Genomic DNA, 25,401 nt, shown 5'->3' on the forward strand with positions numbered 1-25,401 from the left:
CATAAATTTTAGTAAATCATTTATTTTACAAACTGTTAGTTTTCAGAACTGGGATATGTGTAACCCTGGCTATTCACAAAGGTCTCTGAGGTGCTAGAAGGGCACAGATAATTTTAAGGGAATCAGCTTCTAGTCTTCCTGCCACCTTATGTTTAATTCTCTTTTCCGATTTCTCTTACACATTACCTATCACCATATTGAATTTCCCATTATGCACTGATTCTAGGTATAAAAAGTTTCACAGCACCAGTCAGAAAAAAAGGTATTGCCCCTAAAATACAGTTCTAAATGGGGTTCCTAAACCCAATTCCAATGTAGAGGGGTGCTTCACTTCCACCAACAAATAAATCTCAGACACCAACAAGAATTCAGCTCAGTTCTGACATGATTTACTGGAGATAGGGTCAGATTCCACAGGTTTAGGGTTCACTCCTACAATACTGTGCCCTCCAGCTCCCCACTTCCTCACCCCTGTATACATGCACAACACACACACACTTGAGATGCTGGCAGCAAACCCAGGATCTTACCTTATCTGACCAACTGGCTATATTGGAGATTCCAGTGACTTCTTCCTTGGATTCAATATTCTAAAGTGGCTCACAAAACTCAGAGAAACATTTTACTTACTAGATTACTGGTTTATTATAAAAGGATATTAAAGGAAAGGGGTATTTAGGGGTATGAGTCAGCAGCCAGATGAACAGATACATAGGTTGAGGTCCTGAGCAAAAGAACTTGTTTTCATGGGACTTGGGGCCTCGGCATGGTGGCACATGGACGTGTTTTGGTTCCCCAATGTGGAAGCTTTCCAGAAAGACCAGTTAGTTCTCCTGGGTTTTTCTGAGGGCTTCATTAGGTGTTTTACATGGGCTAAGTCACTGGCCACCGGATATTGAATGTAAATCTCCATGCCCTATCCCTCCCCTAAGGTCAGGCCAGGTGGTGGAGCTGAAATTTCCAAACCTCTTATCACAGGGTTAGTTCTCCTGGCAACCAGCACCTTGGTCTAAAAGTCACCTTTAACATGACAAAGGCACCTTTTTTTCCCCCACTCTCTAAAGTTAGAAAATTCCTAGGGTTTTGAGGAGCTTTGAGCCTGGAACTGTACATAAAAACCAAATATCTTATAAATCACAATATCACAAGTTCTTTGAGTGCAAAGCAGTGCAAAGCAAAGAGTTCCAAGAGAAATCTTGTGTTAAAAACTCTTGGAAGTTGAAATGGCTTGTCATATGTAACTAAGAATTAAACGAGATGGTTGTAACAGCACAAACACTAACTTGTATTGTCAATTAAGTTATATGCAGACATTTTTCATAAATTAACTAAATCTGAAACTTATATAATCATTGGTGAAATATGTTTAAAGTATATCTGCAATATACATGTAACATCCTCTTACTGAACACAAAAGGGGGTTCAGCTGCCTCCTGTCACAAAGGGAAAGCTCTAGAGCACCCATTGGGCTGGTGAGAAAGGAAGGGTTTTTATTCAGATGCTGAGCCATCTGGGAGAATGGGGACTTAAGTCTTGAAAATCATCTCCTCCACAAAACCCACATAAAACCTAGCCACCCTCAGCAAGATCAAAACAAAAGCCAGTGCCCAGAGTTCCTGCTCTATTTTAAAGTACCATCCTTTGGAACCCAAGGTGACAGCTAAGCAGTCATCCAGGGAGTTTAACTTGTCCCCAGCTGCTGTCTGTCTTCAGGTTCCCTCCTTGGCAGCTGCATGTGGAGCCAGCATGGTCATCACCATGCAGCTACTAGGGCCATGAGGTCTTGTGCTCCTAGGCCAGAGAGCTCATGAATACACCAACAAATGCTTTAACAGATCAGAGGAGGGGACAGGCCAGTGTACCATCCAAGTGCAGGTTCTAAGCCATGAACAGGAAGCAAGAGAGAGTTTCTTTGTTTCCCTGGATTTATATAAGCTTTGTTTGTGGGATGGACTAGGTGTTTCTTGAAATGACAAATCAACTTCCCAAACTTTTGTGAACTTTGGAGGGGTCTGCCTCCCAACCAGTCCCTTCATTTCCAAGGCTAGACTAACAGGTTCTTTGATCTAGCATCTCTCCCTGCCACCATCTTGACTTCTGTTGTGCATGTGCCTGCCTCCCCCTAGTCCCACCGCAATCTAGTACCAGAGGGAATAGGAGGGCTTTTTCCTCTACCCAATTATCTTGCTAGCCTTGCACATGCTCAGTATAAGAACCTCTCCCTGCCATCATCTTGGTGGTCAGCTTTCTCAATTCTGTGCCTTGCGTGCTCCAGTCCCCACATGTAGTGAGTTATCCATACTTGGGGCCCACCAGAAGAACAGATAACCCTAGAAATTCAGCATGGTCTCTCAGGCAGCACTGAATGTGACCACAGTGGAAGGGACAGAGCACCAGCCCAGAGCAGGACCTCTGCAACAGGGGTGGAACATCTGCAAAGCACATGCTTGATTACCTGAGTAATGCAGCCTCATGCTTAGAATACAGTGTTGTTGCCATGGCTCCAGGAAGTTTGTGAAGGCATTGACTGACTGCACAGCATGCCCTCAGTGCTCAAACATCCAACGTCTGTCCCCAAGGGGTATGGCTCAGTGCACGAGCAATTGCCAGGTTCTATTCCCATGGCCTAGCTCTATCTTGCCCAGTGGCTTCTCCCACTTTTGAAATGGTGACATAAAAATGTGTGAGAAAGTTCATAGCTTTTCAAAACTCCTGTAGAGTATGTGGAACTTAAAATCTTTGAAGAATAGCTGACTATTGAGAAAGTTATTTTTGCCATATGAGATGTAGAAATGTATGTATTTAATCACTTTAAAGAGTAAAAAGAAAAAAAAAACTTGATTGACAGCACTTTGATTTTAATATAGAACATGTTTGCCATTATACTTTTAATAAGTCTCTGCTATTTTTGAAAACTATTTCTTTTCAACACTGCTGTTATATATCCTTGATATCAGAGATATAATATTATACCATTTTGCTTTGCAGTCCATTGCTGATGGTTTTAGAGAGGCAGTTCGTTATGTCCTTCCACGCCTTATGCTGGTGCCAGTGTACCACTGTTGGCACTATTTTGAATTGTTAAAGGTAAGATGAAAGCTTTCCAAACTAAAAGCATTGTATTTATGAGGCTTAAGATAGAGTTTTTGATGTGATCATATTATTTTAAAATACTTTTTATTTATAAAGTATCTTAAATGGGAGGGAGGTGGGGAGCACAGGGCGGGGTCGGCTGGGATGGGAGAAATAGACAGAAAACTGTACTTGAAAAATAACTAAATTAAAAAAAAATACCAAAAAAGAAAAAGTATCTTAAATGTCTACCTTCTTTCCACAGACTGTGGAAAAAAGCTTGTATTTGTTACTTATCTTCATATTATTTCCAAATGGCATATAGAAACAGGAAACTCTATCTTTAACTGCCATTTTATAATATAGAACCTCAAAGTATTAACATTATTTAAAAATTTACTTTCTAAAATTAATTTTTGGAGGCACACAGGAATAGTGGTTTAACTTTTATTTTAAGTAAGTAATAAGTTTTATAAATAACATTTTTCTAAATTTCCATCTTGCCTTATTAAGGAAAACACTTTTAAAATTGACATATATTTTCCATGCAGAGTAGTATTCTTCCTTTATTAGCTGGGGCTCAAACAACATTAAAAAAATATGGTAAAACTTGAACTCTTTTCAGAGATCAGTGAACATAAAAATGTATCGAATTTGTTAAGGCTGTAATAAACAGTATAAACTTTATGATGATAATAAAAGTATGTAATAAAACGTAATATCACTTCCGGTCAAGATGGCGGCATAGGTAAACATGGCTCACAACCTCACCCAACCACAACAAAATTACAAGTAAACTGTAGAACAACCATCATTCAGAAGCACCAGAAGTTGAGCTGAATGGAGTCCTACAACTACAGAATTAAAGAAGAAACCACATAGAGACTGGTAGGAGGGGTGGAGACATGGAACAAGCTGGTCCCATACCCACATGAGGTGGATAAAAATCAGGAGGGTTATCTAGCAGTGAGGAGTCCCAGCCCCAACCAGGCCTCCCAGCTCAGGGTTCAAGTGCCAGGAAGATAAGTCCCATAACTTATGGCTGCAAAAAACAGAAGGCATTGAGGCTGTGGAAGACAGAATTGCTGGATTCCTGGGCAGATCCTCTTAAAGAGCCCAAGCACAGACTTACTCAAACTCACTCCCTCTGAGTTCCAGCATGGGGACTGCAGATTGAAAGGCATCAGAGACATATAGGAGGAAATGAATTGTCAGGCATCCGGGCAAGAGCTGAGAGTAAGCTTTATTCCAGACAGACATGCTAGAAGAGGTCATTGTTTCTTTTCCAACCCCACTCCCAATAGAGACAGCAGGTGGGTGCCATATCTGAGACTCTGTCAACCTGGCTCACACTGTTTGCCCCACCCTGGTGATTCCCTGAGGCCCTACCTCACCCAGCTTTCAGGCCTACCCAAGCTGTTTCCAGTGGCTCTTCCATATGAATGGAATGTCTTGGCCTATGCTTCAGATTTTCCTAATTTCTCTGAAGCAAGCAGCATTTGGCTTCAGCAAGCCCCATCTCTCTTCCTAAGCGGCCCCAGGCCTGGTATGAGCAGCAGATGGCTTTGGTTCACAGCTTGGCCTCTCACGAACACCTCTAAGCCCAGCACTAGTAGCTAATGCTGTGTGACCCCAGACAGAACACAGGCTGACCTTTGACATGACAATAGCAATCAAGGTTTAACTACAAGAGAAGTATGTACATAGCTCACACAGTGGACACACCTTAAGTACCCAGCTGAGGTAATAAAGGAGGCTATGCCACTGGACCCTTCAAGGACACCTACTATACCTACTGCATTAAGCCACTCTATCAAGCCTGGGAGACACAGTAGCTCTACCAAATACATAAAAACAAACACAGGGAGGCTGCCAAAGTGAGATAAAGAAACATGACCTAAATGAGAGAACAAAACAAAACTCCAGAAAAATAACTAAACACAATGGAGATAAGCAATCCTAAGCAGAACAGCAAGGGGGGAAAAAGGAATAAAAAAAAATGAGGATAGTGGAAGGAACTTCTGGGACAACTTCAGGTATACCAACATTCACATTGTAGGGGTGACAGAAGAAGAGAAATAGCAAGAAATTGGAAATCTATTTGAAAAAATAGTGAAAGAAAACTTCCCTGATTTGATGAAGGAAATAACACATACAAGTCCAGGAAGCACAAAGAATCCCAAACAAGATGGATACAAAGAGGTCCACATCAAGACACAATCATAAAGTACCAAAGGTTAAAAATAAAGAGAGAATCTTTAAAAGCAGCAAAAGAGAAGCAGTTAGTTGCCTACAAGGGAATTCCCATAAGACTGTCAGCTGATTTCTCAAATGTTACAGGAAAGAAAAGTCTGGCAAGAAATATTCAAAGTATTGAAAACAAGAGCTATGACCAAGATTACTCTATTTTGCAAAGCTATCATTTAGAATTAAAGGACAGATAAACAGCTTCCCAGATAAGAAAAAGTTAAAGGAGTTCATCATCAGCAAACCAGTATGACAGGAGATTTTAAATGGCCTTCTTTCAGAAGACGATAAAAAATATGAACAATAAAATGGCAATAAATATATGTCTTTCAACAATTGAATCTAAAAAACAAAATAAGCTAGCAGAACAGAAACAGAATCATAGAGAGAAAGTTTTGATGGTTGCTGGATGGGAAGGGGCCTGGGGTGATGGGTGAAGGAGTGTGGTGATTAAGAAGTACAAATAGGTAATTACAGAATAGCTATCAGGTTGGATTGTACAGTGTAGGGAATAGAGTAGTCAAAGAATATGCAGAATCTGTGAACAAGGACAGTGGTGTGAGGATTACCTGATGGAGTTGGGGGCTGGATGGAGGGAAGCAAAGAGGGAAAAATTGGGACAACTGTAATAGGATAAACAATAATTTGTAGTTAAAAAAGGTAATACAAATATGAATGTGTTATATAATAAATAAATATAACATATAAACACATCAGAGGTAAACCACTATCCTGACTTTAATGGCACTTTATTCCTTGCTTTCGTTTCCAGTTTAATCACCTATGCATATCACTAAAACATATATGTATATAAGTGTGTATGTATGTAGCTATGTATATAAATGTGTATGTGTGTATATATAAACATATATATGGCCTGCTGCTGAAATTTATATAAATTATATCAAATTTAATATATTATTTTCCATCTTATATCTTCTCTCAAAGTTATATGTATAAGATTTATTGATGTTATTGTATGTTCTAGTTTAATTTTCTTTCAGTTTAAGTAAACCATCAATTGTTTATTCATTTCTGGTTGCTGAACAGTGTTTTGCTATTACTGATGACACTTGCTATGGACATTCTTGAAAAATCGCTTGGTACACATGTGCATGCATTTTATTTCTCCAGAGTATATACTCAGGGATAGACTTGTTTGGTCACAGAGTATGCATCTTCTCTGATTTAATAGATAATGCCAAGCAGTTTCCAAAGTGTATTGTACAGTTTACATTCCGGCCAGAATGCATGCATGTCTCTTTATGCATATTTTCATTTTTTTGAATTTCTGTCATCTGGTGTATTTGTAATCATATGTCATGGTTTTAATCTGTATTTCCTTCATTATTAATGAACTTGGATATAATATGTTCATTGGCCTTTTGGATAATCTTTTGTGTAGTTATTTCTTTTGCCATTTTAAGTATTTTATGTGGTTTTTCTTTGCACTCCACTTTTCTGTTTGTTCTTGTTGTACATTAATTAAACCTGAGTATATTCCATATTTATTCTGAGGGTTATAGTATCACTAATGAGCAATGGGTGATTTCCCTTTATTATTCATTATTCGAAGTTGTAAAATAATACTACCTAGTTATAAAAGAGAATCTGTTGCCTTCGGATGGGCATCAGAGTTCTAGTGTTTCTTTTTCCACTTGAGGTTTCATATACGCGTTCCCTTGATATTTAAGATCCCAGATAGGTATATGAAGAGATGAAGATTTTCTGAGCACTCTCCATTCCCATTTCTCTACATCATAGCTACTGATCTTCACTGATTCCAGCTAACATCTAAGGATTTTTGCCTCCTTTCAGATTATTTTCCTTTTCAATAGTACATATTCAACATATTTTGCTCAGTAAAATTTTCTTCTCCAACTATTTTATTGCTCTTTTATAAGTAAGGCATCTTTTTGCTTGAGCATTTTGTACCTCTCCTTGAGTATAGCAGGTTGCTGGCTCAGAACATCTGTTCAGACTTTCTGTAACTCACTAGTAATAATATTAAAATAAAAGCCAGAATAACTCTCTATGTTGTAGGCATCCTAGGCAAGGTATTTATTTGATGATTTCTAATGAATGCCTACCTGAAGAATTCTTTTTAATGACATCTTAGAACCCATAATGTGTGGTATTGGAGCTCACTAGCTTTTGTGCACAAATAGATAAGCTACTTGATTGTGTATATTCCCGTGGAGACTAGTGGATCCATAAAGAACTAAGAAGAAGGATTGCAGGCTTCCTATGAATAATACATTGGCAGCTTCAGATGTATATTTGGGTTCCTAAAAATTCTTAGGTAATGTTCATGTTTAATTGGATGTCCTATCTATAGTGTTATAGTTGCCAGTATTTTCCAACATTTAAAAATCCTGGTTTGATTCTATAATTGAAGTTTTTATTTCTACCCATCCAGATGTTTAGTTCTTAAAAGCCATGTGCTTTTGCCTTGGCCAGGAGGCTTGGTTGGAGGGTTACACCAAAAGGTTGTGGGTTCAATTCCCGGTCGGGGCAACTGATGGATGTTTCTCTCTCACATCAGTGTTTCTCTCTCTCTCTCTCTCTCTCTCTCTCTCTCTCTCTCTCTCCCCCTCCATGCCCCTCATTCCTTGCTCTCTAAAGTGAATAAAAACATATCCTTAGGTGAGTATAATGAACTCCCCAAGGTCTACATCTAAAATCAAGTTACCAACTATGATGGCCTGACTCCTCCTGAGGCCATAGCTACTTTTATCACCAGTTAATCATTTGGACTCCAAGTAGTCTGAGCCATTGTGATTGGGACTAGTAGTTAGTCAGTTAATTGAAATAAAGCAAAGAATCATAAAATTGACTCATATTTTATCTTAATAAAAACACACACAAACCCCTACAAATGAAAATTTATATGTATTTATATGCTAATCTGTTGACTTAGGGTAAAATCTTTTCTTTGAATACGAATCTTTGTGACTTAAGTCACAAAAATTATTTTCTCGGATTTCTATTTTCCTTTTCCGTTAGATGATACAGGAACTTATGGTGCTTATAAAGCAATCTTAGAGCAGAAACCTAGGCTTTTATTATTGTTTCAAATCTTTTACATTTGTTATTCCTATACCTTTTTAGAGAGGCTTGCTTTTAAAATTATTCAGTTGTTTCTGCATATGTATCATTTTTATACTTACATTGCTTTGACTTATAGGATGTATAATTAAATTACATTATTAGAACGTAAGCACAACTGCCATAAACATTTGGGAACCCATATTGCTGGTTCTTGGTAAGCATGTGACTTAATTAGTAGGATCCAGAGGGCTTAGATATTTTAGAAAATGGCCCATTTGTTGACATTAAGAGTACTTATTGTCCTGTGGGAATCACCCTGTATGTTATACAGTGGAAATGATCCATAGTAAGAAATACATGTAACATTATGACTGTACATACATACACACACACACAAAACAAAATTTCATGCAGTGTACTCTGATATAGTCTCTTCCATTTCTTTTTAAAAATTATTGTGATGTACTAATAGATAATAACAGGCAGTTTGAAAAACACGGACTAATTCTAGACACAAGCTAAGTGGATTATCATGTGGGCAACAAAAAATGATTTTTTATTTTTTAATCTGTTCTGATAGTGATACTTACTATTTGGTTTTATAAAGAATTTTATTAATTTATTTTTAATTGTGGTAAAAATACAAAACATGAAATTTAACATCTTAATCATTTTAAGTATGCAGTTCAGTAGTGCTAAGTATATTATTATGCAGCCAATATTGTCTTACACTTGGGTTGCTTCTACTTTTTGACTATTGTAAATAATGCTACTGGGAATATGTGTACACAAATATTTCCTTGAGACTTTGCTTTCAATTCTTTTGGACATATACCCAGAAGTGCAATTGCTGGATCATCTGATAATTGTATATTTAATCATTTAGGGGGAAACTGTACTGCATTTCATAGCACTATACTGTTCTACATCCCCACTAACAATGTACAGGGTGCCAATTTCTCTGCATCCCTGCCAACACTTGCTATTTTCTGTATTTTTTTTTTCTGGTAGTAGCCATCCTAATTGGTGTGAGGTGGTATCTCATTATAGTTTTGACTTTCATTTCCCTAATTGTTAGTGATGATATCTTCTCATGTGCTTATTGGGTATTTGCATATCTTCTTTGGAGAAATGTCTGTTCAAGTCCTTTTCCCATTTTTAATTTCGGTTGTTTGTTTTTATTGTTGTATTATAGGAGTTCTTTATGTATTCTGGATATTAATACCTTATTACATTTATCATTTGCAAGGATTTTGTCCTATTCTGTAGACTGCCTTTTTGTGATAGTGTTCGGGATCAAGTACTCATCCAAAATAAATTTTATTTCATGTTACACTCCCTTTGGGATGAAAACCATAAGAAAAAAGGCTGGACCAGTGTGACTTAAGACTTTCACATTCCCTTGGTAATAGTTAACACAATCCTGGAGCACTTTTTAATTTAAATATCTGCTTCAATCACATACCAAGGGAAATTTATGTGTGGACATATTATTTAAATATTATTCAAGTTTTACTTCCCAGAATCAGAATTTATGATAAATAGAAAAATGACTATATAATGAAAAATGATAGGACATCATATATAGTTTGCCTGAAATTATTTTAGAGTACATTGTTGGATTATTCTTATTTGTAGCAATACCTTAAAGTTTATTTTATAGATAAGATTTTTTTTGTTCTTTTCTAATTTAATCCCCTTGGAGTTAACTATGAAGTATTTTCATTTTCTATTTTTTCTCAAAGAAATTTTAGGGTTTTTTAAACATATATTTCAATTTTTATGTTAGAGGAAAAAAGAAAAAACTTTTATTATTTATAGCTAACTTTATAATATCCTTCTTATATTCTAAGAAAAAATTTATGTTTATCCTTTTGTTATTAAGAACATAATCTACTCTGTCACTTCAGAATTGATTCATTCAAAGACAACATTCTTTTGCTCTTTAAATCTCTTGTCATTCCTTGGAAATTTAATAGTGGAAAGAATAAAAATTCCCCTCTCAAAAGAACTTAATCTTACTTTAGCTTAAAGCTTAACAGGAAGACCTAGTATTAATAACTTTAATAGGTTCATTGGGAAAGATAAACTAGTATTTCAGATATGAGATAATTGCATTTTTAGGTAATACTTTCTTACCATTTACTAAAAACATAGAAAAATTTATAAAAGTAGTATTATGAGCTCTCTTCACCTAGATCTACTAGTTGTTAACAGGTAATATTTGCTTTGTCACCATCTCTGTGTTCCTGTATATGTGAGTGTGTTCATAACATCAGCATCTTGAGGTAGTCTGTTAAAAGAAATTCTCTTACTCTTGAAAAGGTCATGAAGAGTATCTTACAGCATAATATTTACTCTTTCAGTACTGACACATTACTCAAGGACATCTGAAGAAAGATAATGCTGTTTTTATTTTAATTCTCACCCAAGGTTATATCCATTGATTTTTTTAAAGAGAGAGATTAAGGGAGAGAGAGAGAAAGAAACAGTGATGTGAGGGAGAAGCATCGGTTGGTTGCCCCCCTAATGAGCCCCTATCAGAATCAAACCCTCAACCTATCTATGTTCCCTGACGGGAATCAAACCCAGAATTGTTTGGTGTATGGGACAACACTCCAACCAACTGAGCCAACCAAGTAGGGCAAGAAAAGTAGTAAGTTTTGGGTTTTTTTTTTAAAGATTTTATTTATTTATCTTTAGAGGGGAAGGGTAGGAGAGAGGGAGAGAAATATCAATGTATGGTTGCCTCTCATAGGTCCCCTGCTGGGAACTGGCCTGCAACCCTGGCATGTGCCCTGACTGGGAATCAAACTACAATACTCTGGTTCACAGGCCTGCGCTCAATCCACTGAGCTACACTAGCCAGGAGTAGTAAGTTTTAATGAGTTGACTTTCCCACCAAATTACTAAAATTCTATTTTTATGACTATAGAGAGAAATTTATTGTTACCAAAAAAAGGATTGATCACATATATTATTTCACATTTGTGATGAACTAACTACCGGTATAATGAATTAGAGACAACAATTTTAATTTATTAAAATTTCCCTTGCTTCAGTCACACAGATATCTATAGTAGATACAGCACTTCATAGGAATTCAAGAGAAGCATGGTAAGTGTTTAAGCGAAGTCTTAATAGAGTTAAGAAAACTTACATGAAGTGCAAAATCTTGGACAGGTTGCACTTATACACAGCTAAGGAGAATAATGATTATCAGTTAAATGAGGAGTTTATTCAGTCAAGTTCATAAAATATTATACACAAATGAAAATTCACTGCCACTTAATTGCTTATGGATTAAGAGTATATTGCAAGGGTATTTATTCTCTTTGACCTCTTTTCCAAAGCACACTTAATTATTAGTGATTATTTCTTAAACTATATCATTTTCCAGTTTGTTTTTGACACAAGAGGATTCCCCTTCAACCCCTGGTCACCAGGCTTAGGCATAGGCCATAATTGTTATTTGCATGAATTGTCTGATGTTATTGTAGAGAGACAGTGTAGTCCTGGCAGAAAACTTGGACCCTGTTGTGTGTTCCCGAGTTTGAATACAGGCTCTCCTACTCATCTTGGGTGAATTACTTAACCTCTCTGTGCCTCAAGCTTTTTTATCTGTAACATGTATAATAATAGTACCTTCTTATGGAGGTATAACAAAGATTAAATAAACTAAGGCATTAAAGAGCATGCATAGAATAAGAGCTCAGTAAATATTCATGATTGTTATTTGTCAAAACACTTAAAATTATCAATATTTATACAATAGTCATTCATTCTAATTACCTTTTTGGGTACCTGCCAATGCAGGTACTATACAAAAAATGGGTAAAATATATACATCTCCATATTGAAGGAGTTCATGGTTTGGTAAAGACATGAATATCAAACAAATAATTATAATATAAGTGCCTGATATACTGTAAGTAGTACATATATTATTTCATGTGGGATCCCTGGGACAGTAGTAACTAACTCCATCTAGGGAAGTTAGAAAAAGTTAATATGAATGTTGGATATATAGAGGTTTATTTAGGTATGTGTGTTTTATTTATTTGGAGAGCCATGAAGGACAAATACCAAGGAACTGTTGCAGATTAAAAGAGACAATAGAAGCCCTGGCTGGTGAAGCTCAGTGGATTGAGCACAGGCCTGCAAACCAAAAAATCGCAGTTCGATTCCCCATCAGGGCACATGCCTGGGTTGCAGGCCAGTTCCCAGCAGTGGCCAGTGCTCAGCAGGGGATGCACCAGAAGCAACCATACATTGATATTTCTCTCCTTCTCTCCTTCCCTTCCCTTCTAAAGATAAATAAATTAAAATTGTTTTTAAAAAAGAGACAATAGAAATACGACAGCTAAGTGCAGCACTAACTGGGTGCTATAATGGGGAAAATTAGCCTAAAGTACAGGGTTGGGACATTTTACAGCACAAAATTGGGCATGTGCTGTAAATTAGATAATAGAACTTTACTGATGTTAAATTTCCAGAAGTTGATCAGTATATTTTAACATCTTTGTTCTGAAATACTAAAGGAGTAAAAGGGAATAACGCTATTGAGAGTAATTGCTGATACATTTGAGTTTTTCTCATATTCCAAAAAACAATCTCAGAACCATTCAGCAATGGCTACTCTTCCTGAGCAAAGAACCTGAAAGAATTGTATCACAAACTACTCTCAGATAGTTGGGGGGGGGGGGGATGGTACACATTCACTTACACATGGAATGATGAAGTATATGTGGTGTACGTTAAAAATTGGTGACAGGGTGTTTATTTTTACAGCTTTTCTATAAATTATATATTATTTCAAAAGAAATTTAAGTTGGGGGAGGGAGGAGAAGAGCTTCATCAGGAGGAGGCATTTCAATGGTAATTCCTATGTCAGTGTAAGATGTTTAGAATAAACTCAAATGTTTGTAGGGATATGCTTGGATATTCATTAATGTGATGGTTATTAAATCTCACTGCAGAAAATTCAAGAATTATTTAGCAAATTATTGGAATAAGGTTGTACCAAATAGAGCCATCATTTTATACTTGTATCACCAGAAAATCCTGTGCTTTAAGTAGCTAGAAGTTTTATTTCCCTTTGATGGCCTATAATGAGTCCATGGATATTTAGAAATGACATAGTCATTTATGTGGAAGATTTTGAGTAGCCTGAAGACCAAGTAGACAGTAGAAATTTAGTATCCTCACACACCTGAATTGAAAAGCAGTTCTCATTTTGGTAGGATGTCATTATTAGTGATAATTTGGAAGTTTGAATCAACAAAAGCAGTGAGAATAAAAAACCCATAATTTTATATTATCAGTACCCTTATTTACTAAGGAATTATTTTAGAGTGGAGTCGAGAGGCTCTTTTTCTGTAAGAAATCTTTATAACAGCATAAATGATTTGATTGTAATTTTTACCTTTAGAAATTAGAATGATCAAGTGCTGATCCTTTTTAAAATTTCCTGTGACATTTTGTATTTTGTCTCTTTTTCCTTCATCTTCTCAATTTTTGTTTCTTAATCTAGATATTAAGGTTTTACTTTTAATGATAGTCACTCATTTATATTGCAAGTCTTTTGATAGAAATACTGTTGCAAGTATCTTGAAGAATACCAACTGACTCTGTCCTCCATGTAGAGAATAATTTCTAAGTCATAGAAATGAGAGGCAGTGCACCTAGTACTCAATTCAGTTCCTTGCTAAGGAAGGGGACTCATTTATGAATGGTTTTCAGGTTGCTCTTGGAGTGGAAGTAAAATTTGTCACGAAGTTGCTAGTAAGGTAATTTAAGATCTTTAAAATAGACTTAAATTTTTTTTTTAATTTTCTAAAAGAAGTGACTATAATTTTCCTGGGATCTGTATAAATGTGTGTTTGTATCCATATACTTTCTATATCTATATAATGCTCCACTTTGAATTCTTAGGTCAAACAAATTTAATTCATTCAAGCTGAATTATATTTTTTTAAAAATTATTTATTTATCTTTAGAGAGAGGGGAGGGAGGGAGAAAGAGAGGGAGAAGAACATCTACTGGTTGCCTCTTGCAAGCTCCCAACTGGGGACCTGGCCTGCAAACCAGGCATGTTTTCTGACTGGGAATCAAACAAGCGGCCTTTCGGTTCCTAGGCCAATGCTCAGTCCACTGAGCTACACTAGTCTGGGCTGAATTATTTATTATAAGGTAAATTTTCTTCCATTTTGAGGGTGAGATACAGGAGAAATTTTTAGATAAATAAAATAAAACCAGAGTTGTGAAGATTAATAATGCAGTTTATAGATCTTATTTATAAGGGTTCATAAGGTAGAATATTAATTTTCATGGTTTCTTGATATTTACTAAAATGGTTGAATTTTATGTTTAAAAAATATCACTTGAAGTTTTTGTAAGATGCTGTTTTCAAAAAAGTTTACAAAGGATTGAAGTGCTAAAGTTAGTAATTGATTGTTGTATAACAAAGATACTCAAGCTTTTGGAAATCTCTAAAACCTAAGAATTTAATTATTAAAGAATATGAAATAACCCTGACCAGTGTGGCTCACTTGGTTGGAGAGTTGTCGCAGAAACCAAAAGGTTGCAGGTTCGATTCCTGGTCAGGACACATGCATAGGTTGTGGGTTTGATCCCAGTCAGGGTGCTTTTAAGAGGCAACTGGTTGATAGTTCTCTCCCTCTCTCTCTCCTTTCCTTCCCCTCTCTCTAAAATCAATAAGCATGTCCTTGTATGAGGATTTAAAAAAGAATATGAAATAATTACTGTGTTTATCTTATTTTCTCTATTCATAGTTATTAACAAATAAAAGTCACTTTTAAGTTTCATATTTTACATGTTTTTCATATATCTGGAAAATGTCCAGATGGTTATTACAGTTGCTTCTTTTTTTCCTGACTACTATGGTTAAAGGACTCTTTATCTGTATTATAGAAGGAGGGTTGGTTCGAGGGATCAGGAGGTATACATAATTACATACAATTATAGTTCTTTTTATTAAGTATATTTAAGATTCATTTAGAGTTATTATATTGCTACTTCCTCTAATTATGAGAAAGGTAAAGAATTGAACAGTGCAGGTTTAATTTTTCTTTTTGGTTTTCCTAGCAATTGAAAGCATGTAGTGAAGAACAAGAGGACAGAGAATGTTTAAATCAAGCAATTACTGCTCTCATGAATCTTCAAGGTAGTATGGACCGAATTTACAAGCAGTATTCACCTCGACGCCGACCTGGGTAATTCTAAACTGTTGAAAATATGAATGCCTCTGCATACTTCACTTACATCTGATGCCTGGTTTTCTCAAGAAATATTATTTCTAGTGATAGTTGCATTCTTGCAAGTTATACTTCTGTTTTACATTTTTATTTTGGTCTTGTAGTCTTTTAAAATTGGCATTGTAATATCGATAAGATATATGTAGTAAAATTTTAAAAAGACATTTAATAATTTTGTGTAACTTCTATAAGGAATAGGATTATTTGCCATTTAATTGTTATGGCAACAGGAATGAAATACAGAGCCTCTAGTACTTCTCTTTCACACTAATGAGGGATGTGGTGGCAAAGTTAGTCAAAGAAAGTAAATGCTGCATACAAAATCTAGAATTTGATCATTTAATATTTTTGTTACTTGATTTAAGATAGTTTACACTTAAAGAAATTAAAGTTGCTTAGCTATTGAATAAGCTAAATTTGTCTTGGTATTTCTTTTTTAGGGATCCTGTTTGCCCTTTTTATAACCGTCAGTTAAGAAGCAAGCACTTGGCTATTAAAAAAATGAATGAAATTCAGAAAAACATAGATGGATGGGAAGGCAAAGATATTGGACAGTGTTGTAATGAATTTATTATGGAAGGTCCATTGACAAGAATTGGTGCTAAACATGAACGGCATATTTTCCTCTTCGATGGCTTAATGATTAGCTGCAAACCTAATCACAGCCAGTCACGCCTTCCAGGTTATAGTAGTGCAGAATACAGATTAAAAGAAAAATTCATCATGAGAAAAACACAAATATGTGATAAAGAAGATAGTTGTGAGTACAAACATGCATTTGAATTGATATCCAAAGATGAAAACAGCATAATATTTGCTGCTAAGTCTGCAGAAGAGAAAAATAATTGGATGGCAGCACTTATTTCTCTTCACTATCGTAGTACTCTAGATCGAATGCTAGATTCGGTATTATTGAAAGAAGAAAACGAGCAACCACTGAGATTACCAAGTCCTGAAGTGTATCGTTTTGTGGTAAAAGACTCTGAGGAAAACATTGTTTTTGAAGATAACTTGCAAAGTAGAAGTGGAATCCCCATTATTAAAGGAGGAACAGTAGTGAAGTTAATTGAAAGATTGACATATCATATGTATGCAGGTATGTGAAACTCATTACAAGTGATTATCTAGGGCCGAGGAGCTAAAAGCTTTCATGAATATTCAGAAACATCTAAGGCCTGGGAAAAATGATTGCCTCTAAAATATGAAAGAATACTGCAGAATCAAAAGCAGTAAATAACTAATTAAACATGTCTAAAATATAATGTTAACTTCATGAACAATTAAATATTCAAAAATATTCATTCAAAATTTATGTTCATAAATCTTGAATTTGAAATAACCCTCATTTGTCAAGAAATACTGATATTGGCAGGAAGAGCCACAGTGGGAGAAACCAGAATAAAAATGAAATGGAAGTAAGGCCTCGAAAATATGCTGAATAAACTGAACATGCATCCTATTTTATGCTCTACCTTTGCAGATCCCAACTTTGTTCGTACTTTTCTTACTACATATCGTTCATTTTGTAAACCACAGGAACTGCTAAGCTTATTGATTGAACGGTAAGAAAAAATTTTATTTTACTTATATTAACATTTTGTAAAAAGTTAAGTTTTGTATCTTGTGAAGTACTTGGTACCTAGTATGTACTGAAGTAGTTTTTGAGCATAATTTATTTGGCATTACATTAGCAGTATTTTCATTCACTTTAAACAGTGTGCTTAAACTGAAATCCATGTTTATTACAGTGCTTAGCAATATTTATGGTGGTAATCAGAAAGACCCAGTTTTAGAAAGGGTCTTTTCTATGTATCTTAATGAAATTTTTTTCTGTATAGTAAAACAATGCTTCCTTAGAACAGACTTTTTTACTTTTAAAACAAACTTTTTATTATAGAATATTTCAAAATATATACAAGAGTAAATAGGAGGATATAACTCCATTTATCAATCATCTTTTTTTTTTTTTTAAAGATTTTATTTATTTATCTTTTTTAGAGGGCAAGGGAAGGAGAGAGGGAGAGAAACATCAATGTACGGTTGCTTTTTGTGCGTCCCCTGCTGGGAATTGGCCTGCAGGGAACTGGCCTGCAACCCAGGAATGTGCCCTGACTGGGAATCGAACCGTGATTGTCTGCTTCGCAGGCCCGTGCTCAATCCACTGAGCTACACCAGCCAGGCCAATCATCTTAACTTTAGTAATTATTAACTCATATGTCATCTGTTTCCTACCACTTCAGCATCCTAACCCCAGGATTAGGATGGTTTTCTGTATCCATGTGTGTGTCCTCCTTATCCGTGTCCATATCTGAGGATATGCAGGGCTAACTAAGGGACTCCAGCATCAGTGGATTTGGATATCTGTTCGAGTCCTGGAACCAATCCACTTTGGATACTGAGAGACAACTGTATTTTGCAGTAAATCCTAAACAACGTATTGTATCTGTAAATATTTCCAGTATTTCTAAAAGATAAGTACTCTTATTAAAAACATAATCAGCCCTGGCTGGTGTAGCTCAGTGGATTGAGCATGGGCCTGTGAACCAGACAATTGCTGTTCGATTCCCAGTCAGGGCACATGCCTGGGTTGCAGGCTGGTTCCCTGCAGGCCAGTTCCCAGCAGGGGATGCACAAAAGGCAACCATACATTGATGTTTCTCTCCCTCTCTCCTTCCATTCCCTTCTAAAGATAAATAAATAAAATCTTTAAAAATAATAATAAATAAATAAATAAAAACATCAAATACCACTTGTAGAACTAAAAAATTAACATCTTTTATTATGATTAATTTTAAAAAGTAAGTTTTAGATTGACTTTTTCTCTTATACTGAGTGTATTAGTGGCATTTTAAATGCTTTATAAGTTAGAATGTAGTATCTGGACTCCAAAATAGTTTTTATTCATATTTAAAACTTAATACCAGAATTTTATCTTGACCTCTATTATTATGTTGTTCTGTGAAGCAAAGCTTACCAGACTGAGTTGGTATGATGAGCTGTGAAGATTTACTCAGTTGTATCTCTGTGTACAAAATTAGGGAAGCACACTTTAGACTTGTATTTTAGCTATATTTTCTGTGGTTGGGCAAAGTTGTTTTTCTCTTTTTTTAACTTTGGTTTTTACTTTATCCACTTAGGTATGTTTTAAATATTGTTTACAATTCAGTTTGGACCTTCTCTTTGGATATATATTCATTTATTTCAGAAAATCTGTCTACTTGCATTTAAAAATAAATATTAAGGATAGATTATTAGATTAGCCATTTCTATTACATTCTTTAAAGAGATTATGTTCCTTAAATATTTTTTTCTTGGATCTTTTCCATTGATCTTTTCTGTGTTAAGTGCTAGTTATTAAACTTACTTTTGATAAAACTAAGAGTATAAAACCTTACTACTATATAGCTGAAGGGCAATTTTTTGTAGTATGTAATACTTTAACAGAAGTTTATTACTAATTGTACTTTTCACATAAATGGTAGGAAGGAAGGTGGCTTAATTAAAATATTTTTCCTGCAGTATTTGAAATTCTTTTCACTTATGTCAAAACAATGAAAAATCTCTCTCATTTTGCTTTTCTTCTTAGATTTGAAATTCCAGAGCCAGAACCTACCGAAGCAGATAAATTGGCAGCAGAAAAAGGCGAACAACCAATTAGTGCAGATCTTAAAAGATTTCGCAAGGAATACGTCCAGCCAGTACAACTTAGGTTTGGCTTGAATGTTATATTGTTTGTATGCCATTTAATTTTTAATATTATGGTTAGCACAAAAGTTCTTAAATCTTAATTCAGGTATTGGTTATTGTTGTTAACCTCCTAGCAGTTAGGTTAAACTTCCAAAGTTCTTTGCCTGTGAAGCTACTCTTAAATACCCTGAAGAATTTTAATTATTAAAATATATGTTATTTGCATCAGATATCTGGCATATGATATGCTTACAGACCAGGGTACCTATTAAGTAAAATTTATCAAGTTCCATATGAGTTTGCCTACTGGCAACTAGCCCCACCCTGTTTTCTTCATGTCTCATTGTAGTTAATAATCTTGGGCTTACTGGTTTGCTGTACTGATTTTATCATATGTCTATTCATTTATCATTCTTCTCTTGGTCCATTAATTTAATTGGGGGAATATATTTCAAAGTACACTTCTCCTTAAATACTTTAATTGGCATATAATTAATGATATTGGCTTATTATTCTTTTGTTTTAAATTGTGTACACAGTGTACTTTGGTTGAATTTTAACAAATACTCTCTATAATCCAGATTCCTTTCAAGATATAAAATGTTATCATCACCCCAGAAGATCCCCTTATGCCTATTCTAATCAATTTTTATTCTTATTGCCCAAAGCAGTATTTGTCTTCCTGCATAGATTAATTTTATCTATTTTAGAATTTCATATAGATGGATTCTTATATACTCTTTTGTGTCTGACTTCTTTCACCAAACATGTTTTTGAGTATGTTGTTGGTTATATGAGTGATTTGTTGTATTTTATTGATGAGGTGGTATTCTATTATTACATGAATATACCACAGCTTGCTTATTAATTTTCCCATTGAAAAACACCTGGGTTCTTTTTAGCTTTTGATTATTATGAATATAACTGCTATGAACTTTATTTTACAAGTTGTTTTGTGAATATATTTTTTCATATAGTACTTTGGGTAAATAACTTAAAGTAGAATGGTAGGGTTATAAAATAGGTGTATATTTAATTTTAAAAGAAGCTGCAAAATCTTTTCCTAAAGTGATCGTACTACATTATGCTCTCATCAGCAATGGATGAGAGTTGCAGTTGACATTCTCATCAACATTTAATGATGTCAGCCGTTATTCCTCAGCCACATTAGTGGGGTGTAGTGGTATCTCTCTTTGGTTTTAATTTGTTATTTTTCTGATGACTAATGATGTTGAGAACTTTTTATTGTCTCTCATTGGCTATTTATACTTACTTTGTGAAGAATCTATTCAAGTCTTATACTTTTTGAGTTTTTTTACTTATCTTGAAATATTCTCTAAGGCACAGAGCTAACCAAGCACTCAATAACTAAGGTGCTTTTAGTTCCAATAGCATGGAAAGATTTGGAATTTAAAAAACTTTTATATTCTTTGAGAAAAATTATTGTCTGTTAGTGGGGGGAAGAAAGCTAACCTTGAAAAAACAAGTGCTGGTGAGGATGAAAAGAAAAAGGAACCTTTGTGCACTGTTGGTGGGAATGCAGACTGGTGCAAGCACTGTGGAAAGCAGAGTGGAGTTACTTCAAAAAATTAAAAATGGAACTGCCTTATGACTCAGCAATTCTACTTCTAGAAATATATATCTGAAGAAACTCAAAACACTAATTCAAAAGAACATAAGCACCCCTAAGTTCATTGCAATATTATTTACAGTAGCCAATATTTGGAAGCAGCCCAAGTGCCTGCCCATCAGTAGGTGAGTGGATAAAACAGCTGTGGAATAATACTTGGCACTAAAGAAGAAGGAAATCCTACTCTTTGCAACAGCATGGATGGACCTGGAGAACATTATACTAAGTGAAATAAGCCAGTCAGAGAACGATATGTTCCATATGATTACACTCATATGTGGAACCTAATTAACAAAATAAACTAACAAATAAAATAGAAACAATTTTGTAAATAGGGAACAGACTGACAGCTGAGAGGCTGTCAGAGAGGAGTGAGTTGTGGAACTGGGGTGGAAAAGGTAAAGGGATTGAGAAAAAAGAAAAACCTCATAGACATAGACAGCAATATATTGATTACCAGAGGGAAGGCGGGGTAAGGGGAGGTAGAAGAGGGTATGGAGCAGATAGATGGTGGTGGAAGGAGACTTAACTTGGGGTGGCGAAGGCACAGTACAGTGTACAGATGATGTATTATAGAACTGTACACCGGAAACCTGTATACTTGTATTAACCAGTGCCATTACTACTAAGTTCAATAAAAAGTAGAAATAGTCACTTACTAAAATAATTAAGGAAAATGCTAATCTAATTAATTTACAGTATAAGTCTCTGGTGGAGAGTGGAATGTTATATTTGTATGGATTGATTAAATCTCTACTTGGAAGGTTATCAGTAATATATTTGTGGTACTGCAGAATAAAATAGCACTTTCTGAAATATTTTTCTCTTTTGAAATAAAATAAGAGAATATGGATATACCTGCCAATTATATAGAAATTTAATGATAGCACTTGAATTTAGAACCGAATACAATAAATCTTAGTTGATTTTCCATCTTATATGAAAAATATGTAAAAATTGATATATTAAATTCTTTTTTTTTTTTAGATTTTACTTATCTATCTTTAGAGGGGAAGGGAAGGAGAGAGGGAGAGAACTATCAATGTATGGTTGCCTCTCGTGCGTCCCCTGCTGGGAACCAGCCTGCAACCCAGGCATGTGCCCTGACTGGGAATCAAACCGTGATCCTCCGATTCTCAGGCCTGTCCTCAATCCGCTGAGCTACATCAGCCAGGGCTTAAATTCTTTTCAATAGAAACACTTAAAATAGTTTTTGTATAATATGGGGGGAGGATGTTGTACATATCAATAAAGGAAAGGTATTTTTCCAGAACATAAATGGGTAAATAAGTATAGTTTTTATGCTTATAAATTTTTTAAAGTATAATTTTTAAATAATAAACATTCTGGAGATTTTCTGTCTTCATATCATTGAAGCACTTAAGATATTAATTAAATACAAATTACAGTGTATTTGTATTAAGTGTTATAAATGGCCTTGTATATAAGGTGTGTCCAGAAGTGCAGCCATTGTTAATATAACAAGAACAGTTTGCATGACGTCGATGTAACCTGACAGCCAAGGAGAATGGACTGGAATGGGCATGTGTGAACAGTGATGACTTCACTGAAGTAGTCAGTTGGAGGTGGTAGACACCATTGAGTGAGCCTATGTACTCTGTGGCTGTCACATTCAAAATTAATGAGTAGAGCAACGAATCTATCAGATTTTGCATTAAGCTGGAACATTCCTCTGTGGAAACTATTTGGATTCAGAAGACTTTAGAGAATGATGCAATGAGTGCAGTGCAAATAAAAGTGTGGTACAAAGTGTGGTTTCAAAGATAGTCAAGAATCTGTTGAAAGTGATCCACATTCTGGAAGGCCAGCAGAGTTTTTTTGTGAAACATCAAATCACCCAGGTGACTCAGACCCCCTACAGCCCATATTTGGCACCCTGCAACTTCTGGTTCTTCCCCAAACTGAAATCACCTAGGAAAGGGAAGAGATTTCAGACCATCAATGAGATTCAGGGAAATATGGTAGGGCAGCTGATGGTGATTTCATCAGAGGATTTTACAGAGTATTTTGAACAGTGGAAGAGACACTGGGAGAACTATGTGAGGTCCCGATGTTCATGCTTTGAAGGCGACTGAGGCATCATTGTCCTGTGTATCTTCAGTAAATGTCTATTTTTCATATTGCACATCTGGATACTTTCTGTACAGACCTGGTATAAAACTGTCACCATGGTATTAGAGAAGTAAAAGAAATGTAATTGAATGCTTCAGTTTTTACCAAAATGTGTTTTTCCCCCCATTTTATCAGGATCTTAAATGTATTTCGGCACTGGGTTGAACACCATTTCTATGACTTTGAAAGAGATTTGGAGTTGCTTGAAAGTCTAGAATCCTTCATTTCAAGTGTAAGAGGTATATTGTTTAATGGTTTGATTAAATCTTATGTTGCACATGAATTTATTTTTAAATTTATGTGATTTTAATTTAAGAAGCTAAACTGGTTTTTATTTTTTAAAAAATGAAATAACATTTGGAATGATTTTTATACACTCCAAGGAGCTGCTGTATGTTTGAGTCAGCTGAAGTCCTAGAACCTTACCTTTTCAAGTTTTTTAAAAGAACCTTTCTTTTAAAGAAAGTCAAAAGTCTTGTTTAAGAAATTTAAGACTTTCAATTTTATCTCATGTTAGTGTTGCCATTCCTTCAACTAATTAAATATTTATATAATTTTATCTGTTTCTTTATTCTCCTTAACCTTATTCTTTCATTTTGAATAGTTAACAGCTTTTAAAATAATGTTTACTTCTTTCAAGAAAGTTTTTAGTGCATTTTTGGTACCTGAAAGATAGGAGTTTCCTACCTGAAGTTACAGAACATAGCCCATGAAATGAAACTCTAGGCCATGAGCATTTAAACAAATGTGTCATCAAATATATATTATTCAATTAAGAACATTTCTTTTTTTTCCTGATAGTATAAGGCCATAATTAAGAATACTAAAATTAAGGCTAGCTTAATTCATCTACTTGTTCTTTAAGGGGAATTTTACTTAAAATAGAGAATATGATTACTTTCTTTCGATTTTGAAATGTTTAAGATACATTTTTTCTTGTGTACTTTAAAATTGTTTATAATACTCAATTAATTAAAATAATGTTAATGTGATCTAAGAAGCTTCTAAACTATACACACACATTAGAATAAAACAAGTAAATCATGCTAATGTCAATAGTTAATGTCTAAAGGCTTTTTCTATGCACATAATTCAGTATAGTCAAATAATTGACTGTGCAAGTTTTTTTATAGAAGTATGACACCTAAGAAGTGAACAAGGAGTATTAGAACCAGAATATTACCATTTCTAAACTCCTAGTGACATCACAAAAAGAGAGGAAACTGGACATTATTTACCTCCTTTAGAAATATTCTTGCAAGTATTCATATCAGAAGTTGATCCTGAATCAGATCAAGTCTCTGTGTCTGATTTAGAGAAAATACAGTTACAGAGAAACATGGCAGTGACACCACAGGGACAGAATTGGAAATATTCAGACTTGGGGCAATATCACAGAGTAAAAAATAAATTAAAAGCAAAATGAGAGATTAAAGGAGACTTGAGACATATTAACTTAGTGCAATGTGTAGATCTCATTCAAATCCTATCACAAAAAAACCAACTATAAGAAAATATTTATGAGCCAGTCAGGAAAATTTGAGTACTAATCTTTGATGATATTAAGAAGTTATTATAATTTTTATATGTGGTAATGGTATAATTTTTTAAATCTTTAACTACATATTTAAAAAGGAAATGTTATATTTTAGATTAGTTTTGAAATGACTAAAGACATAGAAGGAAGGGCACGAGTGTGGTTAGATGAAATGAAAAGGCCATTGAGTTGATCATTGTTGAAGCTGGGTAAAGGTTAAAGATTATATAAAGAGTTACAGTTATCTATCAAATAAAAGACATTTTTGTTGTGTCTTTTTCTAGGGAAAGCCATGAAGAAATGGGTAGAGTCCATTGCTAAGATCATCAGGAGGAAGAAACAAGCTCAGGCAAATGGAATAAGCCATAATATTACCTTTGAAAGTCCACCTCCACCCATTGAATGGCATATCAGCAAACCAGGACAGTTTGAAACATTTGATCTCATGACACTTCATCCAATAGAAATTGCACGTCAGCTGACACTTTTGGAATCTGATCTCTACAGGTACACAATTAACAATAACATGCTGTTCTGTTTCCAGGAATCTTGAACATACCTCTGTTTTCAGAACATTTAGCAAATCATTCATGAGTGCTTAAAAATACCTCATCCATTCTTGTGGGTATGATAGAAAGTTCATATCAGTTTTTAACTAGTCTGTTCTGCAGATGAAAGTCTTAAAACATATTGCTATTTAGGCCTAGATTTGGCAATAGCAATCCTTCACAAGAGCAGTGGCAGTGAGACTAATGCAATAGAACAAC

The 25,401-nt window shown here is 34.8% G+C and overlaps 1 protein-coding gene across 2 annotated transcripts in view; it reads left to right on the forward strand.

Annotated features, from left to right (window-relative positions):
- The window catches only part of SOS2 (SOS Ras/Rho guanine nucleotide exchange factor 2), a 98,996-nt gene that overhangs the window by 46,093 nt on the left and 27,502 nt on the right, over positions 1 to 25,401 (forward strand). For both annotated transcript variants that reach the window (XM_037155598.2, XM_053670012.1), the window contains 7 exons: positions 2,989 to 3,087; positions 15,478 to 15,605; positions 16,088 to 16,743; positions 17,128 to 17,209; positions 19,234 to 19,356; positions 23,233 to 23,336; positions 24,919 to 25,141. In XM_037155598.2, the coding sequence (XP_037011493.2) occupies positions 2,989 to 3,087; positions 15,478 to 15,605; positions 16,088 to 16,743; positions 17,128 to 17,209; positions 19,234 to 19,356; positions 23,233 to 23,336; positions 24,919 to 25,141 (1,415 nt within the window). The remainder of the gene's footprint in view (positions 1 to 2,988; positions 3,088 to 15,477; positions 15,606 to 16,087; positions 16,744 to 17,127; positions 17,210 to 19,233; positions 19,357 to 23,232; positions 23,337 to 24,918; positions 25,142 to 25,401) is intronic.

This window comes from Artibeus jamaicensis, unplaced genomic scaffold, assembly GCF_021234435.1.
Source record: "Artibeus jamaicensis isolate MK-2021 breed Jamaican fruit bat unplaced genomic scaffold, CSHL_Jam_final contig_548, whole genome shotgun sequence".
In the NCBI taxonomy this organism is placed as follows: Eukaryota; Metazoa; Chordata; class Mammalia; order Chiroptera; family Phyllostomidae; genus Artibeus; species Artibeus jamaicensis.